The 27425-nt window shown below is 41.5% G+C and overlaps 2 protein-coding genes across 2 annotated transcripts; both read left to right on the top strand.

Annotated features, from left to right (window-relative positions):
- Nucleotides 1-4036: 4036 nt before the first annotated feature.
- On the top strand, nt 4037-9126 carry LOC119262422. Its single transcript, XM_037534293.1, has 5 exons — nt 4037-4060; nt 6125-6260; nt 7011-7175; nt 8113-8818; nt 9072-9126. Exons 1-5 carry the CDS (start codon nt 4037-4039, stop codon nt 9124-9126), a joined length of 1086 nt encoding a protein of 361 aa, XP_037390190.1.
- On the top strand, nt 8889-27301 carry LOC119262470 (multiple epidermal growth factor-like domains protein 6). Its single transcript, XM_037534722.1, has 6 exons — nt 8889-9720; nt 16913-17038; nt 20060-20182; nt 21574-21777; nt 26212-26355; nt 26537-27301. The coding sequence occupies exons 1-6, from the start codon at nt 9393-9395 to the stop codon at nt 26692-26694; spliced, it is 1083 nt and encodes a 360-aa protein (XP_037390619.1). The 5' UTR covers nt 8889-9392; the 3' UTR covers nt 26695-27301.
- The last annotated feature ends 124 nt before the right edge of the window (nt 27302-27425 follow it).

Below are 27425 nucleotides of genomic sequence, written 5' to 3'. Positions count from 1 at the left end.
GACCTCGTTATCTGTATAAAAGACACCTGCCCACAACCTCAGTCAGTCACACTCCAAACTCCACTATGGTGAAGACCAAAGAGCTGTTGAAGGACACCAGAAACAAGATTGTAGACTGGCACCAGGCTGGGAAGACTGAATCTGCAATAGGCAAGCAGCTTGGTGTGAAGAAATCTACTGTGGGAGCAATAATCAGAAAATGGAAGTCCTACAAGACCACTGCTAATCTCCCTCGATCAGGGGCTCCACACAAGATCTCAGCCCGTGGGGTCAAAATGATCACGAGAACGGTGAGCAGAAATCCCAGAACCACACGGGGGGGACCTAGTGAATGACCTGCAGAAAGCTGGGACCAACGTTACAAAGGCATCTGTCAGTAACACACTACGCCGCCAGGGACTCAGATCTTGCAGTGCCAGATGTGTCCCCCTGCTTAAGCCAGTACATATCCGGGCGCATCTGAAGTTTGCTAGAGAGCATTTGGATGTTCCGGAAGAGTATTAGGAGAATGTCATGTGGTCAGATGAAACCAAAGTAGAACTGTTTGGTACAAACACAACTCGTCGTGTTTGGAGGAGAGTGAATGCTGAGTTGCATCCAAAGAACACCATACCAACTGTGAAGCATGGGTGTGGCAACATCATGCTTTGGGGCTGTTTCTCTGCAAAGGGACCAGGACGACTGGTCCATGTACATGAAAGAATGAATGGGGCCATGATTTGTGAGATTTTGAGTGCAAACCTCCTTCCATCAGCAAAGGCATTGAAGATGAAACGTGGCTGGGTCTTTCAGCATGACAATGATCCCAAGCACACTGCCAGGGCAACAAAGGAGTGGCTTCGTAAGAAGCATTTCAAGGTCCTGGAGTGGCCTAGCCAGTCTCCAGATCTCAACCCCATAGAAAACCTTTGGAGGGAGATGAAAGTCCGTGTTGCCCGCCGACAGCCCCAAAACATCACTGCTCTGCATGGAGGAATGGGCCAACATACCAGCAAGGCTGTGCGCCAACCTTGTAAAGACTTACAGAAAACGTTTGACCTCTGTCATTGCCAACAAAGTATTGAGATGAACTTTTGTTATTGACCAAATACTTATTTTCCACCATTATTTGCAAATAAATTCTTTAAAAATCAGACAATGTGATTTTCTAAATTTTTTCCTCATTTTGTCTCTCATAGTTGAGGTCTACCTATGATGTCAATTACAGGCCTCTCTCATCTTTTTAAGTGGGAGAACTTACACAATTGGTGACTGACTAAATACTTTTTTCCCCACTGTATAGACTTTGAATTTGACTTATATTAAACATTCAAGGGGCTCCCGAGTGGCACAACCATCCAAGTGTAGGCCCTATCATCAGGAGATCGCAAGTTCGATCCCTGGTGATGCTACAGCCATCTGTAGCTGGGAGTCCAAGAGAGCACAATTGTCCTCGCTCTCTGTGGGTGGGTAGGATGGCCCCCTTCTCCCCCATCACTCAACGCGATGCGAGTCAGTGCAGGCGCCTGTTAGCTGACGTAACAGATTGGTTTGTGCTTTCCTACGAGCGCGTTCGGCTGTCCAGTGACGTTGCATGACTAGCAGCGGTGGTTGGTTTCACAGGTCTTGGAGGAAGCCTGTGCTGCCTTCACCCTCCTAACACTGGTAGTATCGTGTGATTGGGGGAGTCCTAAGTAGCGGGTGGAATTGGAAAATACTAAATGTAAAAATAAAAAAAATCATTCAATACATGTAGGCTACAAATAACTTGAAATGTTCTTATGTATGTGGCAGATGAATAAGAAATATAATAGAATCAAAAGTATTAAACACATTTTCTTCACCGAACAGTTGCACATTCTACATAAACTAGCTGGAGGGTTATTATTAAGTGCTGTCAAGTTGTTTCAGACTCCTGGCAACCATATGGATAGCATTTCTCCAGAATATCCTGTCTTCTGCTTGAGTCTTTAGGCTTTTGAATGGCTGATTCATAATTCCTCTGATTACATCCATCCATCTTATATCATCCTCTTCTTTTACCTTCAGGTGTTCCAAGCATAATGGTCTTTTGCAGTAAATAAGTTCTTTTGAGAATATGTCCAAAATAATGGCGCTTCAGTTCAAAGGCATCAGTATATTTCTTGTCTCACTTGTTTATTACCCAGCTTTCACATCCATAAAGAACTACAGAGAAGACCATAGCCTGGGCAATCTGGACGATCTTGTAGAGAGAAATCGTTCCATTTGAAGATCTTTTCAATCTCTTTCATTCTTGTTCTGACAAATTCTAATTATAATATTCTAGGTACGTTTATCTGCTGTAAATCAAACATGTGCCTTTTCTACGCTAATGTGTTGTAAACATTACACAAACATTTAAAGTGACCAGCAAACAGGATTCAACCGAGAAGAAGCCAAATACAGTCATAAGCAAACATTTGGGCACCCCTGGTCAAGTGAAAAGTACATCTCCTCTGCAAAGAACACACTTCTCTAGATTTTAATGGACAGATCCAGTTTATTTACTGAATTCAACATACTGGGGAAAATACAAAAACCCAAAATGTGGCCTGTGCCAAGTTTATGGCACATTTTATATTTTATGTTTCATTTTTTCCAGTGTGTTAAATTTAACAAATAAATAGATATTGTGAACTAAAAATTGTGAATTACAATGGTTTATGTAAGTGTGTTTCCTGTAGAGGATGTGTTAACTTATTTCCACTCAATCAAGAAGACGTGTCTGTATGTGGCTGTGGTGCTTAACCCAAAAACTTCTCACTTCTTTGAAAAAACACCACAGTAGGTGAAGGGGAGCACTCACATTAGTAATAATGCTAAGCATGGACCATATCTCTAAGTGCCTTGAATTTATTAAGCCATAGTGTTTAGGCGCTGTTTTGGCCTAGTTGTTCTTCATCAGGGCAAATATTAAAAGTAACATCAGGTGATCTCAATAGGTCTATATACATTCACCAGCCACTTTACTGATGGAACTGATGGAAGTTTCTGGAACGCAGCTTCTCCACTACAGATCACACCCAAATCTATATGAACTCTAATTGTTTCCACTGTTGATTATACACACCTGAATATATTAGAACTGCGTGGATGTAAAATTGACTTTTCAATGTTTAACTTATAAGTTGTCTGACCAGTGGTAGGATGGTCCCCCCTTTAGATGTGAGTCTTGGTCCTCCCGAGGTTTCTTCCTCCTCCAGCTCTGAGGGAGTTTTTCCTTGCCTCAGCGCTCACGGGGGTTCTGTATATTCTGTATATTATGTTCAGTGTTTTGTCTGATTCTCTGTGCTGTGATTCCCATTTTTGTAAAGCTGCTTTGTGACAACATCAGTTGTAAAAAGCGCTATATAAATAAATTTGATTTGATTTGATTTGATTTATTAGGTACAGTACTAGTAAAAGGTTGGACCCCCTTTTGCCTTCAGAACTGCCTTAATTCTTTGTGGCATACTTTCAATAAGGTCTTGGAAACATTCCTCAGAGATTTTGGTTGGTTATTTGAGTTACTGTTGCCTTTCTATCATCTGGAACCAGTCTGCCCATTCTCCTCTGACCTCTCACATCAACAAGGCATTTTTGTCCACACAACTGACTGCTCACTGGATATTTCCTCTTTTTCGGACCGTTCTCTGTAAACCCTAGAGACGGTTGTGCGTGAAAATCCCAGTAGATCAGCAGTTTCTGAAATACTCAGACCAGCCCGTCTGGCACCAACAACCACACCACATTCAAAGCCCCTTAAATCCCCTTTCTTCCCCGTTCTGATGCTCAGTCTGCACTTCAGCAAGTTGTTTTAACCACTTCTAAATGCCTAAATGCATTGAGTTACGGCCATGTGATTGGCTGATTAGCTATTTCTGTTAATGAGCAATTGAACAGGTGTAAGTGGCCAGTGAGTGTATGTAAAGCCATCATGGTTAAAATCAGCCACATGATGTTAAGTTACAATTACAAGCATTCTACTGACCAAATCAGTAAAAGGAAATATCTAAGACAATAACTGAAAAGAATCACATTTTTATAATGAGTAAAAATGAATTCTGTGGAAGACAAATTGGTAAGAAGTTAATCACACAGTCTTAAGACATGTAAGACAAGCAAGACGTACCACATAAGACAAATAAATCCATCAAACATTACCCTTGATTTTATATCCGACCTGTTTTTTGAACGAGATGTGTTTTTAGTCGTGTGCAAAAGTTTAGCTGCGCCTGGTCAATTGAATTAATTATTAATTTGCTGAATTTTCTAACATATTAGAAAAAATGAAACATAAAATATTTCCTGTGCCAAAGTTATAGCACATTTTAGATTTGATGTAACATACTGATGAATGATAAATGTGATAAATAGAAATTGTGCACTAAAATTTGCAGGAAAATGCCACATTTCAGTTTTAAGTAGAGGATGTGTTACTTATTTTCACTTAGAAAATCAACAAAACGGATCTTTTAACATTAACAGTGCTCAGGCTTTTGCATGCAACGGCATATGTGAGTGCCTGACCAGGAGATGAGGCAGGTCCTAAAAGCATTCCGCATTCCACGAGGGACAAAATTGTGAGAAAAGAAGCAGACATTTAAAACGGTCACAAAGGGCACAAGGTCGATCATTAACCATCAGTCATTTTCGTCCCTTTGTAATGCAGTCCTAATGTCTCTCCTTTAAACCCTCAGCCCTTCCTAATCTCTGTATTGTCTAGACTACTCTGTACCCATGTTTCCTAATAGCTGTAGTAGTATTGGGATTTAAAATGTTTTTTTCTGCAGTAAGTTCTGTTTTAACCATCAGGTAAACCATGGGCTGCAGATCCTGTTTTTCAGAGAGTCGCTCCAACATGTTTCCTTCCAGACTCTCCGCTCTCTCTGCCATGATTGGTCAAAGCATTTATCAGCACATCCAAAACAGACATTTAGCAGAGGGCTGGATTACTCGCAAAAACAAATGCTTTACTTTTAGCCTCCTGCATCAAGAGTTCAGTCGCAACAGAGTCGCTAATAGCTGTTTTCACATTTATACGCTGCATTATTCATTACAGTGCAGTTTCTGAGTGAAAACAACACCATATTAAGTGTTTTATGAGCTAAATTGCGTATTAGCACTAGTAATAGTATTCAGCCAACTAGGTCAGTATTATAGTTTGATGTCCTAAAAAATGTATATGTTTGAATGATTTTGACTATGAGGTTTAATTTCCGCTTTTTTTTTTTTTTTAAAGAATAGTATGTAGCAGTGAAAGACTAGTTAGATTTAAAAGCGGAAAACAAATATTGAGGTATTGGCATATATTACTTTTGCTTGAAACACAGTACAAATAGTATATTATGTACCATCTATGTAAAAATCAGAGACCACCTTAAATGTATTTCATTTACACACAAAACTGCCATTCAGCACAAGTTATTAATTTTTCAAGAGATTTCTGAGAAGGTTAGATATAAGGTAATCCACTTCCATAAAAAAGATTTTCAACTGTTTTTGACTATTCAACTGTTGTTTTTTAGTCCACTATCGCTTAAACTAAATCCATAAGGGTTTCTGTCCATTCCTCCACTCTTAGAACGTTGAAAGAACGTGTAGCTCTCAAGAAGCTGTTCATTTTGTTACTAAGAAAAGAAGAACATATGCAAATCAGTTGAAGAATCTGCTGGTGTGGACTAGCTACCAAAGAGCCCAGAACCCAACATCACTGCATATGTTTGGGATTACTAAGAAGCAGAAAATGCAACAAATTGAATTTTGGAAGCTGTATTAAGGCAAAAAAGTGAAGTCACTAAAAATTGAGACAAAATCATTTTGTATGATGTGTACATTTATTCCTGTGCAAATATGTTTTCTGATTTTATCCTGATGCTGAAAACGAATACTAATCTAATAAATGCAGGGTGTTATCTGATTTTAACACAGCACTGATAACTAACACAGAAATTTTAAACATATCCAGGTCATAGTATGACATTATATTATATAATTACCAATATTTGAAAGACTAGCTTTTAGCAAGTTATACCTAGCCCTCTGCTGGTTTTTTTTTTTTTGGACAAGAGGTGTATTCAGGAGGTTTAAAGATGTAGGGCGTTTTTCTGTTCACCCCCCCCATTTTCTCCTCCCCTCTCCACAGCCTTCTTCGTACTACTCTGCTGTCAGTCTGAAAAATTTTCACTCACAGCACAAGGAGCCACACCAGATGTCTATGGGGTCTGTTGGAGCTACTCTGCTGCTGGCACTGCTGGTCTTGCACTGGGCACTGACTCCAGGTATGGAGGCTCAGAGGGAAACTCACTAATTATCATAACCAAAACCTATTAATATCTGCCTAGGTAGTTGTATTAGGTTTTGCTTTTTTATTTCTTTAGATTGAAAATCATATTATAAATGAAAGGCACCTTTATTTATTTATGGTTTGGAGGAAATCAGTATGACTGATTTGATTTTTTCTGTCTTGTGAATATGTGTGTTCACTGTGTTTATGAAGGCTTTGCCGATGATGGCTGCAGTGGCTTCAGGCATCTTGAAAACGGTCGCACGTTTTTTCGTTACGGGGGGCTGTACGTTACATTCAGTTGTAACCCAGGCTTCAGGATCCATGGCTACCGCACTAGCAGCTGCGTGTCTGGGCAATGGGCCAGAGAACCACCCTTGTGTGTCGGTCAGTCATTATACTGCATATCGCTGCTGTCGGAACAAAGCCTTGTATCTACTTTTTTGTTGTTTTCCCGTTTTTTTTGTTTATTTGAAAATACCTTTTGTCCTTTACATTGTCTCAAACTTTCATGATGAATGGGCCAAAAGAAACGGCTCAAAATTGCTCAGAAATATGCCTGGTTCCATTGACTTACATTAAAAGTAAAGTAGGTTTTTTCCTTTTACTGTATAGTTACCGTTTTGGAGATGAGAGGTTTTGTTTCGACAACAGCGATATATTACATTGTTTATGCAGGTTATTGAATTATGTTCATTTTACTGTCCACAGGCAGTGACTTCACTTCTCTGATCCCCCATCCTAGCTCCAGGATGCCCCAGCCCTGGTGAGATCCTGCATGGCAGCAAGGTGCTTTCTCCCGATGTCTCAGTGGTCCGCTTTGCCTGTGACAGTGGTTTCAGGCTCTTCGGCTCCCCTCTGCTCTACTGCAAAGGGAAGAAGTGGAATGGCACCATGCCTGTGTGTAAAGGTATGTGATCTCAACCAGAGTAAACTGTTCAAAACTATCACCATTCAGAAGATCCACTGAATCACGGTTTTCATCATGCTAGAAATAACAGCATATGTAGCGTTTTGAATGCTGGTTTGCTGGTCAACCAACATAAACATGACCAGTGTAAACAAGCATCATGGAATCTCCTGTTTTTTTCATCAGGGCAATAATATAAAACCAGTTTATTATGATGCCAGTTTTGTTATGATGCCACAACTATACAAATATAATATGAATAGATGTATATAATAGATTAATAGAGATAATAAAGTAATAGAGTAACAGAATAATTTACATGAAGCTGAAAAAAAAACTTTTTAGATATGTGTAGAATGATGAACATAGCTGTACATGATTATGTAATGACTGAAAAATCTGTATAAACTGGGAACGAAATTTTAATAAAATTAATTTTTAGAATGACTTGTATTTCAGAAGTGGTGATCATATGTCAGGCAGGTAACCAGGGAATTATTGTAAATGGGTAAATACAATGTATTATTTATCATTTAATATCTGGAACATTTTTGTTAAATAATAAAGTTTTTGAATTTTATCTTTTTTTTTTTACCTAAAACAAAAATTATGACTGTGATTATGAAATACGATTCTGCTCCATTACTGTAGACATACAGTAGGTAAGTAAGTGAGACAGTACTATTTGCATATTGATTTATATATGCAAAAAAAATATCAAATGTACTGAAAACACTTTGAAAAGTAAGTGACTTTGTCAGTTGTTCTGGGTAGTGAAACAGCAGTTTTGTATGTGCTTTTGGTGAAAGTGCTCCTTGGAATATTATGAGGAAGTCTGCAGAGTGCTTTTCCTCTAACTCTGAAAAGCAGTCACAGCAATTGTCTTGTCAGTTTGTAATTTTGCCACTACAGAGGCACCATTTTTTTCTGTTTTCAGAGTCAGACATTATGAGCTCGTTCCAGCTGAAGCAGACATCCTTGATCAAACCCAGTCTGGAGCTGAACCAGAACAGTCTGCCCAGTCTGAAGAGCCATTTTGACACTATTGCTAACCCAGCCACCAAAGAGACATTTCTGAAACCCTCCCTTCTTGGGGTCCCTCAGTCCAACCCTTTCCTAACTGGAGAGGTGCCGAAGGTTCCCCAAAAACATCCAGAAGAAAAGGCGGCTAGGAAACACTGGTCTGATAAAGCCACTACACAAAGTAAGAGAGGGACTGTGGGACTTAAAGAGACCAGACTGCACATTGTGAGAAATCCAGTCCAAATGGTAGATCCTCATGTCCAACCAGTACCTGCTGCTACATCGCTGGATACCACAACAGTCTCAACAAACAGTCTAACACCTGCTCCCTTATTATCAGGGCCTACATGGTCATCTTCTATGCTCACTTCAACCATAAATGATCATGAAACACAAGTGTCATTTAAACAGCTTTATCAAATGCTTTCTCCATCACCCAGTGGAAAAGAAGAGAGAGAAAAGCATTTAGCAACACCCAGGGATCACAGATATTTGGTTACACTTTTGCCAGTTCTGAGTATATCTGGGAAAAAAGATCTCAACATGGTTACAGCAAAATCTACTTCACAAGTCAACACAAGCAGTCCTGCCATAGGCTTCATTGCGCATTCATCTACAAGGTCTCCAGAAATTAAGGAGAGTGGATTATCTTATAACATCAAGAAACCAATACAGCTTTCTCCCAGTGAAGGAGATGACATCTCTCTTGCTATAGTTACAGTGAAAGGAAATAGTGTTTTTTCTCCAACCAGCTCTCCTGAAATAGTACCTAAAAATGAAACCCTTCCCTCAATAACCTCTCCAAAACCCTTTACAGTCAGTGCTCTTCCATTCATCCCAGCTGTGATCCATGATGAAGCGCCTGCTTTTCAGGAAAGTTCAGCAACAGAGGCTGATGAAGATTTACTCCTTAGGACAGAAGTACTGACAGCAGCCACCCAGCTGGCCCCTGCCCTCCACCTGGCAGGATCTCCAGATGTTATTACAACTAGAGATCCTTATTTACACCATTCTCCAAACAGCAACAGAGAAAGAGAGCAGACAAATCTGGACACGGTTTTTGCAGAGGCTATCGATGCCCGTAGACTGTCGGATGGTCACATAGGTGGAGAATTAAATGAAGCATCAAGATTGGGCAGAATCAGAAATGTAAGCTCTAGTCCATCAGGTCTTATTCTAAAAAACAGAACATCAATGATCAGCAGTCACACCCAGGAAAATGTAACAAGCAACCAAACTGAAATTAAACGAACACTGGGCTTCACAACTAGGCATAATCTGACTCTCACCACTTCAGAGATCCTAGGATTCTTAACCAGAAAACGCAGGCCCATGTGCCCTTACCCGCCCCTGCCTGCTCATGCAACGTTCTATTTCCGAACAATAGTCAACCCTGCCCCGTTCCAGTATAAGCATTACATCCAGTATGCCTGCTACCCTGGTTACACACTGGCCAATGGAGACGTGTACAGCTACTGTCTGCAGGATGGGCAGTGGAGTGGAGTCACACCCATGTGCATCGGTAAGTCACTGCTTTGAATAAGAACTCAATAAGATATTTTTGCTTAAAGCAACGGTGCAACAAATAATATAAACAGTTTTGCAAAATTACAGTTTTGCACTGAGCTATATGGCCATTACAGCTAACAAATACTGGAAGCCAAGACCTCATCAATCTGTATTCAAACTGTTCAAATTGCATGCCTTTCATTACACACTTCAAACTCACTTAAGTTATCTTACAGACTTACTTGAGTGGTTTCCTACACAGTATGACATACTTGTATATCATTTAAAATGAGTAGTAACAGCCATCTTGAAAGTTGAATTTTGTCAGTATTTTTGTCCAGTGTTATAAATAACAGTATGTCATTCACTGTCTAATACTTAATAAGGACAATAAGGACAAATCAGCCGACTTGAAAAAATTAACAATCACAATATCAGTCTCTAGAATAAAATTTTCCAAGACTAGGTAAATCCACTTCTCATGTTGTATGTTAAAGGTGGAAAAGCCACAACTGCTTTGGACTAGACTTTTAGGTGGAGGTGGTTTTGCAATGTTTAAATGTTTGTTTATGTGTTTTTTTCATTAGCTTATGAAAGCAGAAGGAAGACAGAAATAAATATTATAACCAGGAATTTAAGTAACTTTTTGAAGCCATATGACTTTAGTAACAATCTTAATCATAATTTCAAAGCAGAGAATTAATTACTCAAATGACAAAGGTAAGATGAGAATACAACATGCTAAAAACTAATTACTAGTTACTTGGCTGAAGGACAAGCTAAAATAATGTTAGCTAGGTAGCTAAAGGGCTGGAAGAAGACAAGCTAAAAACTAATGTTAGCTAGGCTGTTGTAAATTAGCTTTATGCAAGCAGTAGAAATGTGATGAAAAAATGGAACTATAAGGCAAATTTAAAAGACTTTCTGGATTAAATGTTGCAATATTTAGGGTGAGCTTGGATGACTTTATGATTTTATCACTATATTATACAGACATTAAGTGCTACATTTTAGCATGCTAAATTGTCCCTAAAGTGTTCTATAATGGTTTGTCATCACATGCAACATTTTTACTATTATCAGGATGATGGCACAGGATTAGTCTGAAGCCTTTCTTTTTGTTGCGAGATATACAGTCAATTAGAATGAGGGATGCCGTTTTATGTCCATCGCTGCATCATTATTAATGAATGTAGGCTCTATTGTGTGTATTTATGCTATGGTAAAAAAAACTCAGAGGCAGAAGAGGCATTTACACTCTTATGCATACTCTCCTCTGCCTCTCTCTCTCTGCCTCCCTCACTTGGGAATGCATCCTTGATTACTTTCGCTCACACTTAATCGTCCTCTGTCTCTCTTGGTTTCACTCCATTACATTTCTATGCACAGCGATAGTGCGAATATGTGAGGAAGCCTAACTCATCAGGTTCGGTGTGGCTTCGAACTGCACACCATGCTTATCTGGAAACAGGCCATGTTTACTGTTGGCTTCTGACCCCCAGTTTCTCTGTTTAACTCATTATGCTTCTAATAATGGCAGGGGTTTGCACATCTGCTTATCGCTATGAGCACTTTGAAAGGACAGGATAATATCTAACAGGTGCTGTCTGAGTTTCAGTATATACACCATAGCACAGGCAATCTCACTCGTCACTCATCTGTTTTTAGACAATTTGTCATAAAGGAGAACTTGACCAGTTCTTTTTTGGAGTGCCCATGTCTGATAAAGACATTAGGCCAGGCTGAGAGGGATTGCCGGATGTGCCTTTCTGGCAGATATGAATAGTTTTTGACTTGTTGTGTAGAACACATCTGTCTTTCTTGAGTCTTAAAACCCATGCACAGAACCTTCACTAGTATAATTTCAGCAGTAATATCAAAGTTCTGTAGAATAAAGCAAATTGAAAACTGCTTCTAATCGCATTCTTCAAAAATATTCACTCGCTACAGCTTCAATCACAAGATATTTGGTAAAATGTTCCATAAGGTCACCTAACTTAGGGCATCATCTACGCAGCTTCAGGAAAGTGGGTGACTATTTAATTAAAATTGACTAGATTTCCATTTACATATAATAATCAAAATTGTAAATGCAGTTTACACAGGATTGTCTAATTATAAAAACATACATTATGTAAAGGAAAAGTAATTACAGACAAATTTTTGTAGTTTAAAGCATGTTCCTCAAACTCAAGTGATGTCAGGGCCACTTGCCAGGCGGTCTTCTCCATGGTACTTGTTGATTTTGGTCAGTGATTGCAGACAAGCTGAATTCAAAACTTTATTTTACCTTGTCTGTTCATACCCCTGGTCATGTGAAACACAACTCAAATTTTCTTGTTACCCATATTCTTCCAACAAATATAATGACAAAACATTGACTGAGGTTTGATTACATAATCATGCACTTGCTGGTGGGGGAAAAATAATATCCATCCATCCATCCATCCATCCATCCATCCATTATCTTCCGCTTGTCCGGGGTTCGGGTCGCGGGGGCAGCATCCTAAGCAATGAAGCCCAGACCTCCCTTTCCCCAGCCACTTCCACCAGCTCTCCAAGGGGGATTCCGAGGCGCTCCCAGGCCAGCTGGGCGATATAGTTGCGCCAGCGTGTCCTGGGTCTTCCCCGGGGCCTCCTCCCAGGTGGACTCGCCTGTGACACCTCCCGAGGGAGGCGTCCAGGAGGCATCCTAACCAGATGCCCGAACCACCTCAGCTGGCTCCTCTCGACGTGAAGAAGCAGCGGCTCTACTCCGAGTCCCTCCCGGATGACCGAACTTCTCACCCTATCTCTAAGGGAGAGTCCAGACACCCTGCGGAGGAAACTCATTTCGGCCGCTTGTATTCGCGATCTTATTCTTTCGGTCATTACCCAAAGCTCATGACCATAGGTGAGGGTGGGAACGTAGATCGACCGGTAAATTGAGAGCCTTGCCTTATGGCTCAGCTCTTTCTTTACCACAACAGACCAGTAAAGAGCCCGCATCACTGCTGACCCAGCACCAATCCGCCTGTCAATCTCCCGCTCCCTTGTACCATCACTCGTGAACAAGACCCCGAGATACTTGAACTCCTCCACTTGAGGCAAGAGCCTATCCCCGACCCAGAGAGGGCTCTATAAAAATTATGAATAGAATCGGTGACAAAGGGCAGCCCTGACGGAGTCCAACTCTCACTGGGAACGAGTCTGACTTACTGCCGGCTATGCGAACCAAACTCCAGCTTTGTTTGTACAGGGCCTGAATGGCTCGTAGCAAAGAGCCATGTACCCCGTACTCCCGAAGCACCTCCCACAGAATACCCCGGGGAACACAGTCGAATGCCTTCTCCAGATCCACAAAGCACATGTGGACTGGTTGGGCAAACTCCCATGAACCCTCCAGAATCCTGGAGAGGGTGAAGAGTTGGTCCAGTGTTCCACGACCAGGGCGGAACCCGCACTGTTCCTCCTGGATCCGAGGTTCGACTATAAGCCGGACTCTCTTCTCCAGTACCCCTGCATAGACCTTGCCAGGGAGGCTGAGGAGTGTGATTCCCCTGTAGTTGGAACACACCCTCCGGTCCCCTTTTTTAAAAAGAGGCACCACCACCCCAGTCTGCCAATCCAGTGGCACCGCCCCCGATGTCCACGCAATGTTGAAAAGGCGTGTCAGCCAAGACAGCCCCACAACATCCAGAGCCTTGAGGAACTCAGGGCGGATCTCATCCACCCCTGGAGCCTTGCCACCAAGGAGCTTCTTAACTACCTTAGCGACTTCGGCCTCAGTAATGGACAAGCCTATTCCCATGTCCCCAGACTCAGCCTCCTCACTGGAGAACGTGTCGGTGGGATTGAGAAGGTCCTCAAAGTATTCCTTCCACCGCCCAATGACGTCTTCAGTCGAAGTCAGCAGCACACCATCTCCACTATATACAGTGCTAGTGGCACACTGCTTTCCCCTTCTGAGTCGCCTGACGGTTTGCCAGAATCTTTTCGGAGCTGACTTAAAGTCAGTTTCCAAGGCCTCACCAAACTCCTCCCATACACGGGTTTTTGCCTTGGCAACAACTGAAGCCGCAGATCGCTTGGCCTGTCGATACCTGCCAGCTGCCTCTGGTGTCCCACAGGCCAACCATGCCCGGTAGGAGTCCTTCTTCAGCTTGACGGCATCTCTCACCTGGGGTGTCCACCACCGGGTTCGAGGATTACCGCCCCGACAGGCACCAACTACCTTACGGCCACAGCTACAGTCAGCCGCTTCAGCAATGGAGGAACGGAACATGGCCCATTCTGAGTCAATGTCCCCCACCTCCCCCGATATCTGGTCAAAGTTCTGACGGAGGTGTGAGTTGAAGATCAATCTGACAGGTTCTTCTGCCAGACGTTCCCAGCAAACCCTCACTATGCGTTTGGGCTTGCCTGGTCTGACCGGCATCTTCCCCCACCACCTGATCCAACTCACCACCAGGTGGTGATCAGTTGACAGCTCAGCTCCTCTCTTTACCCGAGTGTCCAAAACACATGGCCGCAAGTCCGATGACATGACTACAAAGTCAATCATTGAACTGCGGCCTAGGGTGTCCTGGTGCCATGTGCACTTATGGACATCCTTGTGTTCAAACATGGTGTTCGTGATGGACAAACTGTGGTTTGCGCAGAAGTCCAAAAACTGAACACCACTCGGGTTCAGATCAGAGAGGCCATTCCTCCCAATCACACCCCTCCAGGTCTCACTGTCATTGCCCACGTGAGCGTTGAAGTCCCCCAGTAGGACAATAGAGTCTCCAGGAGGAGCACTTTCAAGCACCCTTCCCAAGGACTCTAAGAAGGCTGGGTACTCTGAACTGCTGTTCGGTGCATAAGCACAGACAACAGTCAGGACCTGTTCCCCAACCCGAAGGCGTAGGGAAGCTACCCTCTCGTCCACCGGAGAAAACCCCAACATACAAGCACCGAGTCGAGGGGCTATGAGAAAGCCCACACCTGCCCGCCGCCTCTCACCATGGGCAACTCCAGAAATGAATAAAGTCCAGCCCCTCTCAAGGAGATTGGACCCAGAGCCCAAGCTGTGTGTTGAGGTGAGCCCGACTATATCTAGTCGATATCTCTCAACCTCGCGCACCAACTCAGGCTCCTTCCCCGCCAGTGAGGTAACGTTCCAAGTTCCAAAAGCCAGTTTCAGCAACCGAGGATCAGAACGCCAAGGCCCACGCCTTCGGACACTGCCCGATCCACAACGCACCGAACCCCTACTACTGCCCCTCCCATTGTTGGTGGGTCGATGGGAGGGGGGACTCATGTAACTCCTTCGGGCTGGGCCCGGCTGGGCACCATGAGTAAATGCCCGGCCACCAGACGCTCGCTGGCGAGCCCCTCCCCCAGGCCTGGCTCCAGGGTGGGGCCCCGGTAACCCTGTTCCGGGCAGGGTACTCAAGTCCTGTTTTTGTGTCTTCATAGGGGTTATTATGGATCACACTTTGTCTGACCTGTCACCTAGGACCAGTTTGCCATGGGAGACCCTACCAGGAGCTTTTGCTCCAGACAACATAGCTCCTAAGATCATTCAAGCACGCAAACCCCTCCACCACGATAAGGTGGTGATCCAAGGAGAGGAAAAAAATAATATTAATCATTTAATACTTCTCCCTTTCTTCCCACAACCCAACTTGCTGTTTTAAAAGCTCTCCTTGAAACTGTGTTTCATTTTAAAACACATCATGGGACAGGACATAAATGTGTCATGATTTCTGATGCAGGTTGACCTTAACTATTCTTCAGTCACCTCTAACTAGTCAGTCATACCCCTGATGATTATAGAAAGTCATTATAAGGCAGTAATGAATAGACGTGGAATTAATGCTCTCATCAAGTAATGAATGATTTCCCTTTGATGCAAAGTTAATTATAAATAATGCTGGTACTGGCATAGCAGTGTTTTAAAACCAGTCTTCAGTGGGTGGGGTGATGGTGTTATCCCCGATGCCATCCAACCTTTACATAATCATGTGGAAGCCAATTAAGAATATGTTTACATATAATGCAAGGATAAGGATATAATGAAAGCATAAATGCTACATATGTGATAGACAGTATAAAGTTGGCTTATTTAATATTTAAGTCACCCGTTTTAAAGCATAGTCATAAAAAGGGTTTAAATAGGCATATTCACTTTGGCTGACAGTGTCAGTTTTTGAATTGACGTCTCAGACCTTCAAAAACTATATCATTTTTAGTAAAAGTAAAATGCATAAACTACTCAGATCATAAGCTTGTGCACTTTTTGTTGCTGCGTTCTGCCAGGCTGAATCCCTCTGCTCACTGCTGGTGGGCATTTCTTTGTTGTCTTTGTTATGGAAATGAAGGAACAATATCAGACATATCTGGGGCAGTTTCTTATTTGTTTAAATGTAATACAGAAGCTTGCAGTGAGAATAAAGTAGAGATTTTATGCTTACATAATTTTCTGAACGCATCAGTTGTCCTCATGTGTTACAGGGTTAGCTCTCTCAATTTCACAAGCCTTAAAGCCTTCAGATTTTGTCTTCCTGCTCGAACAATGTACATTTTATCCGGTTGAACATCCTCTGTTCAAATCTTCACTTTCACTAGATATCTATACAGCTACATATTTTCATTATGTTAAACTGCCATATATTCATTGATGTTAAATTGAGCCATATTTCTCCTCTCTATCCTCAGTGAAAGTTAAATTTTTGCTTTTTGTGACAAAGACCGGTCTAGGGAGCTATGGCAGAGCTCTTCATTGGTATGAATAGGATAGGGTGAGACCCCTCAACCTGAGTACCAGATAATCACACACTGTAAGCAGTCTTCATGACCACTAAGTAATGCAGTAATAACAGTTGTCCTGGAACATAATTGTCTACTAAGCAGACAGTTTATTAGAACCACCACTGACCAGATGTTATTTGGGTGATGGACCATTCATAGCCTATGGTGGTGTCTTTACATTCATGCATTGGATAGAAGGGGAGTTGAAAAACTGTGCCACGACAAATGGAGAAGCATTATCTATATGGTTGCCAGGAGTTGTAATCGATTTGGCGGCACCTAATGTTAATAGTTCCTCATGAAGGGAGTGTGAGTTACCAGCATTTCAGAGTACGTCTTAATTGCCATTCTCAACCCCATATATTTGGATCCATTTGGAATATGTAAGTTATAGATCTTTCTGATTTAACCTAGTCTTTCCTTGCATGCAGAGGAAACTCCATGCTCTTTGAGCAATGGTGGGTGCTCTCAGATGTGCCAGGTGAATGAGCAGAATCGAGCTGAGTGCCACTGCAAGCCTGGATTTCTTTTACTGGAGGACCAGCGCACCTGTCGAGGTAAGAAATACAGCATGCAAATGTTTGGGCACCCTGGTCAAATTACGTTTCTTTGATTGTCTGTGTGAAAATAAGTTAAAGCATCTTTGACAAAAAACACTTTTGTTACATTTTCATTTTAATTTTAATAGAAACATAGAAATTGTGCACTAAAATTCATGGACAAATGCCATTTCTTTTGGCACCATAATGACTAGTATCACTATGGAAAGAGTATTGGCTAATATTACTATGGGTAGAATAAGCCCTAATTCTAGGTCAGGACTCTATCCTACAGATGCTTGGCTAATGGACACTCGATATGATTATACTGCATTTCACTCATCCCATTAGTTTCTAAGGCGTCCGGGTCATTGAGGCCTTTTAACATCTGTTTGTAGCATGTTTTTACATACATGAATCTTTACAAAGCAGCTGCAACTTCTTGTTTCAGTACTAAATGCCTCTTAAATTCAGTCATGTCCTGTCTCTTCTGAGAGTTGCCCTGAGGCTGTGAATTCTTGACACAGAATAGTGTTGTAATTTTGAGTGGCGGCGCATAGGCAAGACACAGCAAGTATGGGACATACTTTGTGACGGCAATTCTTGGGTGTTCCCCAATACGCTTAAAGCAACAATCACTGATTTTAGAAAAACTAGCAGCCCTAGCACAAAATGAGTTTTTGCACGTTACCCAAAATAATTTTAATTTTGTAAAATTAAATATAGCTGATTACATAAAACCATTCTGGAAAACAAAGCAGCTGCTAACAAATTAACAACTTGGTGATGTGCTGTATGTCTTCCACTATGAGTTTTAATTCACATTATTTTTAGCTTTGAAAATGACTAATTGAGCTTGGAGGAAAGGGAATACCTCTGGAAGCCCATAAGTGCTTAAACAGACTACTCATGTTCACACAAATCAAATCAGGGCCTTCTGTTGCTGTTCTTCTAAAACATCTGCCGAAAACAGCTCATGCAGAGCTTCAGTACATCTGCAGTAGAACCTGTGGAATCCATAGGTACCTGTTGTGGCTCTAAGTGTAGTAATTGAAGCGATAACTGAAGTGTGGGTGTAGGATTATGCCCAACAGCTAATTTTCACTAATATTTAGATAATATTCAAAAAGTCATGTCATGTGTTCACAGTGCGTGGTATGAAACAGGCAGATCAGTTAGTATTCAGTTGAGTGCTGGAACAGAGAAAAAGAGTGACCTTAGTAACATTGAACATGGTGTTAACAGTGCCAGTTCTAGCATCTCCCAAATGGCTGTCTGTGTGGGCTTTTCACACACAGCTGCTTCAAGGGTTTACGGAGAATCGTCCAAAGAGTAAGAAACTGATTGGTGATCTTGCCGAGAAAAATAGCTTTTGGATCAGAGGGGGTCAAAAAAATGATGAGAATCAAGCAAACAATCAGACAAACTGTATTTGAATTCAACATTGGTGCATGCAGTGTCATCTCAGAACGCCCCACTTCCCTCGAATAGGTTATAAGAGCCAAACACCATGTCAGGTGTGAAGAACAAGAAAGCACATCTCCACAAGGCACAGGATCATTGGCTTTTTGGAGGAATCAGAATGTGCAGCAGCAAGTTCTTGGAGCCATCCTGGAAGGTGTGAACAGTGCGGCCTTGTGGTGGAAGGGTGGTGGTGTGGCAAATGTATACCTAATGTATATCTATTACACATTAGGACCCCTGATACCCAATGAGGAACATTTTAGACAGTGAATCTGAACATTGTCGCTTGCCAAATTCCTCCCTTCATGGCTACAGTTTATGGTACTAGGTTGGTGATAAACTAAATAAATTGCAATCTTCATGCCATTATCATTCTGTGACAAGTGCTTGCATCCCTGTTCTCATGTTCTTCATGTTTCATACACTCTGTCTTTGGTTCTTTAGCAAGTGGCAACAGCAGAAGCCACCCAAAAGTCAGGACGTTTTTCCCCCTTCAAGAGATTTGCGGCCGCTGCTCAAAACGTAATTGTTTTGAATCCTCAATGTTCACATAGTACTTTGACTATTGCTACTAAACAGCAACAAAACATCTCATGTCTAGGAGTCTACAGCACTGCACCATTTGAAGCATGTTCTGCTGATTCAACAGATTCAGTGATGCTAAACAGTATTCTGTTGTAACTCTTTGGGACTGGATTTTAGTAACAGGGCTCTAATAAGGATGTTTTCAGCTCTGCTACATTCTGCTTTTCTTTCCCCCTCGTACAAACAGACGAGTACAATGAAGTATCTCCCTGGCAGCCCTTTTATTAGGAGATACAGAATATGACTCGCTGTGTTTGATTCAAAAACAGTCTCTTACTCTTGCTCATGTGGTTTGCAGTATGTAATAGGGCCACAGGAGAGCACACTGGAGCAGGGCTTTGTGCAATAGCTGTCTCTGATCTCTCTCACTAACAGAAATGATGGCTTTGGGATGATGTGTGCTTTCCGAATGAGGACTAACACTCATGAAAAAGTGAGACTGCTTTTTGGAACATCATAAAAAATAATGTGTGTATGTGTGAAAGAAAAAGGAATGTGTGTGATATGCAGGTTAATTTAAGCCCCAAGATTGAGAATTTTTTCATGGAAGGGATGACTGTAAATCAGACTGGATGTGTCTAATGAAGGATATGTTCATAAAACAGATTTTCCTTATATTGGATATGTTTCATTATTTTTTCATGAGCTTGTGGAGCTCATCGTCAAAATTCTGTCACCAACTGAAGTGGGTGACTCCTGCATGCAGTAATGAAAGTAGAGATGAAGGATAAAGTTTTTATTAAAATTAAAGTAGGGGGGAATGCAGAAGTTAGAGGCGGCCAGTGGGAACCCAAACGTGAAATTTAAACCAGAGCTGACACATATTTGGGAAATGATGCCCCTAGCCTGTTTTGGGTTGGGATAAATACCTCAACCTGTAATTCACATGAAAGTGATAAGGAGTGTTGTTACTGCGTGGGGCTGTGTCAGCACAGTCTGTTTAATATGCTCCTGACATGGTGCTTGTATGTGTATGTGTGTGGTTCGTAGATCTGGACGAGTGTGTGGAAGGCTTGCACCAGTGCCAGCAGGCCTGCGAAAACACCTTTGGCTCGTACAGCTGCAGCTGCAGCTCCGGCTTCCAGCTGTCCGCAGACAGGATGTCCTGTGTCGGTGAGCTTTAAACCCATCATCCTGTCTGCCCTCTTCTGTCTTAAAGCATATATTTTCAGATGAAATATGTGAGAAGGTGAAAACGGAATATTCATGTTTTTATGCACAGATGTAATTAGAAGCAAAAGATATAGAGAGGTGTCTGAGCCAACAGCAGGATCACTTGTTCTGTCTTAGATTTAATAAAATAGATTTGCATTTCCTGGAGGAAATGTGGGGCTTGCAAGGAAAACATATAAGACAGAAGAGAGAAAGAAAGAAAGGAAACAAAGGAAAAACAAAAGGAAGGAAAGGAGGAAACAAAAAGAAATGGTGGACAAATGGAAGAAAAAGAAAGAAATGAAGGAAAGAAGAGAAAGGAAGAAAAAGATAGGAAGGAAACACGGAAGAACAAGTGAAAAAAGGAAAAAAGACAGGAAGGAAGTAAAAAAAGAAGAAACACAGAAAATGATTGAAAGATTGCTGAACTTGGCACAATGCAGTCAGACAGGTAATGTTTTCCTGACATTCGCCAAACCCAGACTCATCCATCAGGCTGCCAGACAGAGAAGCGTGATTCCTCACTCCACAGAATACGTTTCCACTGCACCAGAGTCCATTGGCGGTGTGCTTTATACCACTCCATCCGACACTTGGCATGATGCTTGGTAATGTAAGACTTGCATGCAGCTGCTCGTGCTCGGCCATGGAAACCCATGCTATGAAGCTCCCGGTGCGCAGTTGTTGTGCTATTGTTAATGCTAGAGTGGCAACGTGGCGTCCTATTACAGTACCATGCTTGAATTGAGGTCTTTAGACTGACCCATTCTTTTACAAATGTTTGTAAAGACAGACTTCATGGCTCTGTAATTTTATACACCTGTAGCAGTGGGACTGAAAACAACTGAATTCAGCGATTGAGGTGTTTCCCAATTAACCCTCCCTGGTTCTCATAAATGTATATATGCCATAGTTATGATGCAAAAAATGTTTTATGCTGCATGATATTTTCAGAATGGAGCCTAAAAAGAAAACCTTACCAGCCACACTTTTGGCAGCCCTGTTGTGGAATCTTGTTTCTAATTTTTGTGATGCATCTCATTGCAGATGTGAATGAGTGTGCATTGCCTGCTGGTAGATCGCATTGTATGTTTGGCTGCGTTAACACGCCAGGCAGCTTCCACTGTCAATGTCCTGCAGGGTACAGTGTGAACATCACAGATGGACAGTGTACTGGTCAGTTGCAGTCAATTTCAAATCTCCCTACTGTGCTTGGCTTTTGTAAGACATGTTTTTCTATGACCTCTTTATACTTTGTTTCAGAGTGTTGTTGAGACGGATGGACAGATGCATGTGCACCCTTCTGTTTTTTTGTTGATATTCAGCACGTCTATATTCTGCATTCTCTACAGATATAGATGAATGTTTGGAAAATGTGGGTCGTGGACTGTGCGCGAGCGCATGTGTGAATACTCCAGGCTCTTTCCACTGCATCTGTCCACATGGCCACCAGTTAGCTGGGGATGGCAAGGCTTGCGTCTCAGAGTGTCCACCAGGATACAGGAAACCACGTTCTGATTCAGCAGTGGAAAGTTCAACCACAGAGTACTGCATTGGTATGTACTGCAAGTGTGCAGAGCTCTTTGTTGATGTAGTTCAACTGTAACAAGAGAACTGGGTCAGAATGGGCTGCCAACGAAGCTGTATTAACACAGTGGGGTTTAGGGGCTGCAGCCCAGGGCCCCGGCTACTAGAGGCCCTTTGAGCATAAATAAGTAAAACTAAAATCAGTTTTAGGCCAGAATGTCTCTTTAAGATAGAGAAGGCAGGGCCATAGAATACTCCTAATAAAGAGGAGAATTTCAGTTTTTTCTGCACAATTAAATTGTTAAGATATGAGTGATTTTATGATTGTTTTGAAACAAGTCATTTTAAGCTGTTCATAGTTTAGTGTTATATTGTGCAAAATAGCACCCAAAGAAAACATATTTTTTCGATTTGCCCTATTTTACCATTACCAATACTGCATTTAAAAGTCGACGTGTAGCTTTACTGGTCATTTTGGAAAATGCATAAAATAACTGTATTTGCATTATAGACATTGCAGTCCCTGGTTCATGCTTACATTTCAATAACTGTATTTTGCAGAAATTTGTAGAAATTTTTATTTGGAATTTTAATACACTTCCGAATGCAGCCGTAAGAAATTTACAGAATCTGCTTTGGTATGTGCTACAAAGAAGCAACTATTACAGAAACATTATAGCTTGCACACAGTGATCAAGACTTTTGTTGTTTTGTTTTTAAAGATTTACACTTTAATGGGCCAAACTAGCATTTTAGAATCTTTCATAAAAAGTTTCATATTAACGAAGGGCTACAAGTTTTAGAAAATGTTATTTCAAACAGTTAAATGCAAATAGTATCAAACAAATTATTTGGGAAATTTCAGGTTTCAGGTTTTCAGATTTTTGTTTTAACCACAGTTTTAAGACATTTGTCCATTAAGTGAATGACCTCAGTCTTAGTGTTTATGCACAAAATCCTTCAATTTTAGTCTTATTAAATCTTTCAATACAGTTAATCACGAGATTCTAACCCACCATCTTGAAAAGTGAGTGTGTTTTAGAATGATTTATATCATATTTAATAAAGAGACAGTTGTTGGTTACACTGGGAAATGATATAAAAAAATGTTAAGATTTCTCATGAAGTCCCATAAGGTTCAATCTTAGGGCCTTTTTTCTATGTTACCTCTATGCAATGTCAAATCAAGAAAACTTAATATTTTTCATGTTGTACTGTTGAAACACAATAATACATTTCTTTTTCTTCTGAAAAATCAGGGCTGTGTTGATGGACTGTGTTACCAGTCAAATAATCTGGTATCATATTTTCTACAGCTCGAAAAGGCTCGTTTTAAACTGTGGAACTTTATTTCACCTTTTATCTTGTTAAATCTTGTTAAATTAGCTTTAAATTAAAATTATACCTATTTTTAATGTTATTTCTTCATAAGGTTTTACATTAATATTCTTTTATTCATGTAATCTTCCCCTTATATTGTTGTTACCAAACTACACTATATTTCCAAAAGTATTCGCTCGTCTGGCTTCACATGCATATGTGACATCCTATTCTTAATCCATAGGGTTTAATATGATGTCAGCCCACCCTTTGCAGCTGTAACACTTTCAATTCTTCTGGGAAGGCTTTCCACAAGGGTTAGGAGTGTGCTGATGGGAATTTTTGACCATTCTTCCAGAAGCGCATTTGTGAGGTCAGACACTGGTGAACGAGCTCTAATTCATCCCAAAGGTGTTCCATCAGGTTGAGGTCAGGACTCTCAAGGTCTTTTTGGACCTTGCTTTGTCCACTGGTGCACAGTCATGTTAGAATAGGAAGGGCCTGTCCCTGAACTGTTCCCACAAAGTTGGGAGCATGAAATTGTCCCAAATCTCTTGGTCTGCTGAAGCATTCAGAGTTCCCTGGAACTAAGGAGCCGAGCTCAACTCCTGAAAAACAACCCCACACCATAATCCCCCCTCCACCAAACTTTACACTCGACACAATGCAGTCAGACAATTATCATTCCCCTGGCAACCGCCAAACCCAAAGTTTCCATCCATGGGATTGCCAGACGGAGAAGCGAGACTCCTCACTCCAGAGAACATGTCTCCACTGCTCTAGAGTCCAGTGACGGTGCTTTACACCACTAAATTCACTTTGCATTGCGCTTGATGTAAGGCTTGGATGCGGCTGCTCTGCCATGGAAACCCATTCCATGAAGCTCTCTATGCTGTTCCTGAGCTAATCTGAAGGCCACATGAAGTTTGGAGGTCTGTAACGATTGACTCTGCACAAAGTTGGCTACCTCTGCGCACTATGCGCCTCAGCGCTGACCCTGCTATGTCATTTTACGTGGCCTGCTATGTCATTTTAAGTTGCAGTCGTTCCCAATCGCTTCCACTTTGTTATAATACCACTAACAGTTGACTGTGGAATATTTAATTGCGGGAAATTTCACAACCGGACTTTTTGCACACGTGGCGTCCGATCACGGTACCACGCTAGAATTCACTAAACTCCTGAGAGCGACTCAGTCTGCAGGCCTAGGTGCTTGGTTTTATACACGTGTGGCCATGGAAGTGATTTTAACACCTGAATTCATTTATATTTGGATGGGTGAGTGAATACTTTTGGAGATATACATAAGTGTATGTACTGTAACTATGAACAGAAGAAAATCTAATTTTAATTTTGTCTCTTACTGTTAAACTTTGAGCTGACACAGGTATGAAAAGTGCTCTATGAATAGTGTTATTATTATTGCTACTGTTACTTTAAAAGAGAGAGGCATCTGGATATATAGCACAATGAGTCATGCTACAACGTTTTGGTACAGGTGCAGCATCAGCATTCAAATACATTGTGAATGCAATTACTTTACAAGCACGAGGCAGGTGCTGACTGCATGTGCGCAATTTTTCTTTTATTCAAGAGCCACTTCCTAGAAACACTACTGTTTCGAGAGGCAGGTGTTAGAACGCAGGCAGAAATAACAGAAAATAGACAGAGAAAACACAGCTAGGATTGCCAAGTGGGCTACAGCGATGCTTCATCAAGCAACAGAGAACATGTGGAGAATGTATAAATTTGTATGCAATAGTTTAAACACCCACATTCAAATACTGTTTTGTTTCTAAGTGAAAAAACATCCTCTACATGGAACAAACAAATATGGCATGTTTTTTTAAACAAAAATAAAACAAATATGTACAGATGAGCCAAAACATTATGACAAAACAGCTGACTGCTGTTTGTTCTTCACATGCTATGAAAACAGCTCAGACCCACTGAGGCATGGACTCTACAAGACCTCTGAAGGTACCCTGTGGTGTCTGGCACCAAGACATTAGCAGCAGATTCTTTACGTCCTGTCAGTGGTGAGGTGGAGCTGTTGTAGATCCCACAGATGCACATCCTACAGATGCTTGATCAGAGATCTGGGGGAATTTGGCAGCCAGGGGAACACCTTGAACTCTTCGTCATGTTCCTCAAACCATTCCCAAACAAAGTGTGCAGTGTGGCAGGGTAACTTATATTCCTGAAAGGATACCATTGCCATGAAGGGGTGTAGCTGGCCCGCAACAGTGTTCATGTAGGTGGTACGTGTCCACATGAATGCCTGGATCCAGAGTTTCCCAGCAGAGCATTGCCCAGAACCTCACACTTAGTCCACTGGCTTGTCTTCTTTCCACAGTGCATCCTGGTGCCATCATTTCCCCAGGTAAACAAAAATGGGACTCAGCAATCAAACAACCATCTAAAATTTGCTCCAAGGTCCTGTGCCCACGTCTCTTTGCCTACTGTAAGCACTTTTGATAGAGGACAGGGGTTAGCATGGACTGCAGCAGGGCAGCACAGGAGCCCTTCTGTCAGCTTGGACCAGACAAGATAGCCTTAGTTGTATGTCGATGAGGCTTAGGTACCAGAGACCTTGTCGCCAGATTGTGGTTTGTCTCTTTTCAGAAGACTGCTGATTGAAAGCACGCTGCTCTGACTCAGTGGTCTGGCAATAACTATTTGGCCCTTGCCAGAGTCGCTCAGGTCTTCACGCCTGCCCATCCAACATGTCAACTGTGAGATTAGACTGTTTGCTTGCTGTGTAATACATCCCAGACCTTGATATGCGCTACTGTTACGAGATAATCAGCATTATTCACTTCATCTGTGAGTTGTCATAATGGTTTGGCTCATCAGTGAGTTAGTCCTGTGATATCACAAACAGGTATTCACAATTAGCAGGAAGAGTGACCAATTCAAAGGGGACGCGTCCACCTACAGTCGCTCACGGGAAGCAAATACCATGACAGCTTACCTGACTCATGTTTTTTATTTCAGAAAATTGTAACATGGATCAGCCAAAATAAATTTCCATGTAGGCTGATTCTGTACAGTAGAAACAGTAGTAGAAAAATAGTAGAAAGCAAAGAAAAGACCTGCTTGGCTTGTCATAGTGTCTTTGTGAGTGTGTGAATCCATTTCAGATATTGATGAGTGTGAGGAGATGGAGCAGAAGCGACAGGACCAGCAGGACAGGTGTGAATGGAAGTGTGTCAACCTGCCAGGTACACACCACTGCGTTTGCCCACGGGGATTCACACAGCATCCAGACGGATTTCACTGCAAGGGTCAGTTCACATACAGCTCAACTGAGCTGAAGGCTCCAACAAATGGCACAATATCTGACAAATGACTCCAAGAGCTGCCAGGTCACGCAAAAATCAGAAATGCTTTTAGATAAATGACCAGAAATGCTGAATGATTCCACTGATTTTTGAAGAACATTGCCTTTTTCTTCCTCTTCTTCAGATATAAACGAATGCACACTGAAGAATGGCAGCTGTTCCCACTTCTGCATAAACCAGAGAGGTAGCTACAAATGTGGCTGTCCGGAAAACTACCGTATCTCACCTTATAACAGGAGAAAGTGCCAGCCAGTTCACACTTCATTAAGGACTGTGTCTTAATGTAGTAGGTATTATCCTGAGCTTCACCTAATTTATTTACTCATCTTTTCCTAATTTATTTACTCATCAACCTTGTAATAAAAGTGGAAATACTGTATACAGTTGCTAATATTTTTTTGTAAAATTTTGTTTATTCCATTGTGTTCCATACTTATAGATGCAACACAGAGTGGATCTTTATTCTCACTTGCACATTTTATCCAAGCAGCTGAATAAACTGATGTACTTACAGAAAACAGTACCAACGTTTCTCCAGTTACAAGGTATATTATGGCATTTTTGTAAAGCTGTGAGACTGTAGGATGGGCCGTCTCCAGACTGTAGGATATGCCTTCTCCAAGCATCAAAAAAGGATTCTAAATAGCTGTGATGGAGGCTTTTCCTTGAGTTCAAATTAAAATTAAAACGCATTTATTGCACATCAATACAATCACAACTTCATATTTGTGTTGCTTCACTGGGGGGTGATTTATAAGATGATGTTTTTTGACACAAAGAGAAGGCATTGTTCTACAATATCTAAGACCTTTCCACCTCATTTCAGAAACTGGCCCTCATCTTACATCAACACTCATTGTTCTGAGAGTTTAAGCACTACAGAAATATCTCTAGGATTAATATATATTTACCATCCACTTTATTAGATACACCTACTTTGTACTTTGACTCAGTTTGCTTTAGGAGTTCCACCTACACTATATTGCCAAAAGTATGTGGACACTCCACATACT

Source organism: Pygocentrus nattereri, chromosome 25 (genome assembly GCF_015220715.1).
Source record: "Pygocentrus nattereri isolate fPygNat1 chromosome 25, fPygNat1.pri, whole genome shotgun sequence".
Taxonomy (NCBI): domain Eukaryota; kingdom Metazoa; phylum Chordata; class Actinopteri; order Characiformes; family Serrasalmidae; genus Pygocentrus; species Pygocentrus nattereri.
This window is presented reverse-complemented; position numbering and strand designations above follow the sequence as displayed.

Excerpts from the sequence above, each read along its gene's own strand:
- LOC119262470 (XM_037534722.1), top strand. The coding sequence starts at position 9,393 with ATGATCAGCAGTCACACCCAGGAAAATGTAACAAGCAACCAAACTGAA. Across the intron at positions 9,721-16,912 it reads AGTCACACCCATGTGCATCG|AGGAAACTCCATGCTCTTTG; the intron begins GTAAGTCACTGC and ends CCTTGCATGCAG. Across the intron at positions 26,356-26,536 it reads AGACGGATTTCACTGCAAGG|ATATAAACGAATGCACACTG; the intron begins GTCAGTTCACAT and ends CCTCTTCTTCAG.
- LOC119262422 (XM_037534293.1), top strand. The coding sequence starts at position 4,037 with ATGAATTCTGTGGAAGACAAATTG. Across the intron at positions 4,061-6,124 it reads ATTCTGTGGAAGACAAATTG|CCTTCTTCGTACTACTCTGC; the intron begins GTAAGAAGTTAA and ends CCCTCTCCACAG. Across the intron at positions 6,261-7,010 it reads GCACTGGGCACTGACTCCAG|CTCCAGGATGCCCCAGCCCT; the intron begins GTATGGAGGCTC and ends CCCCCATCCTAG.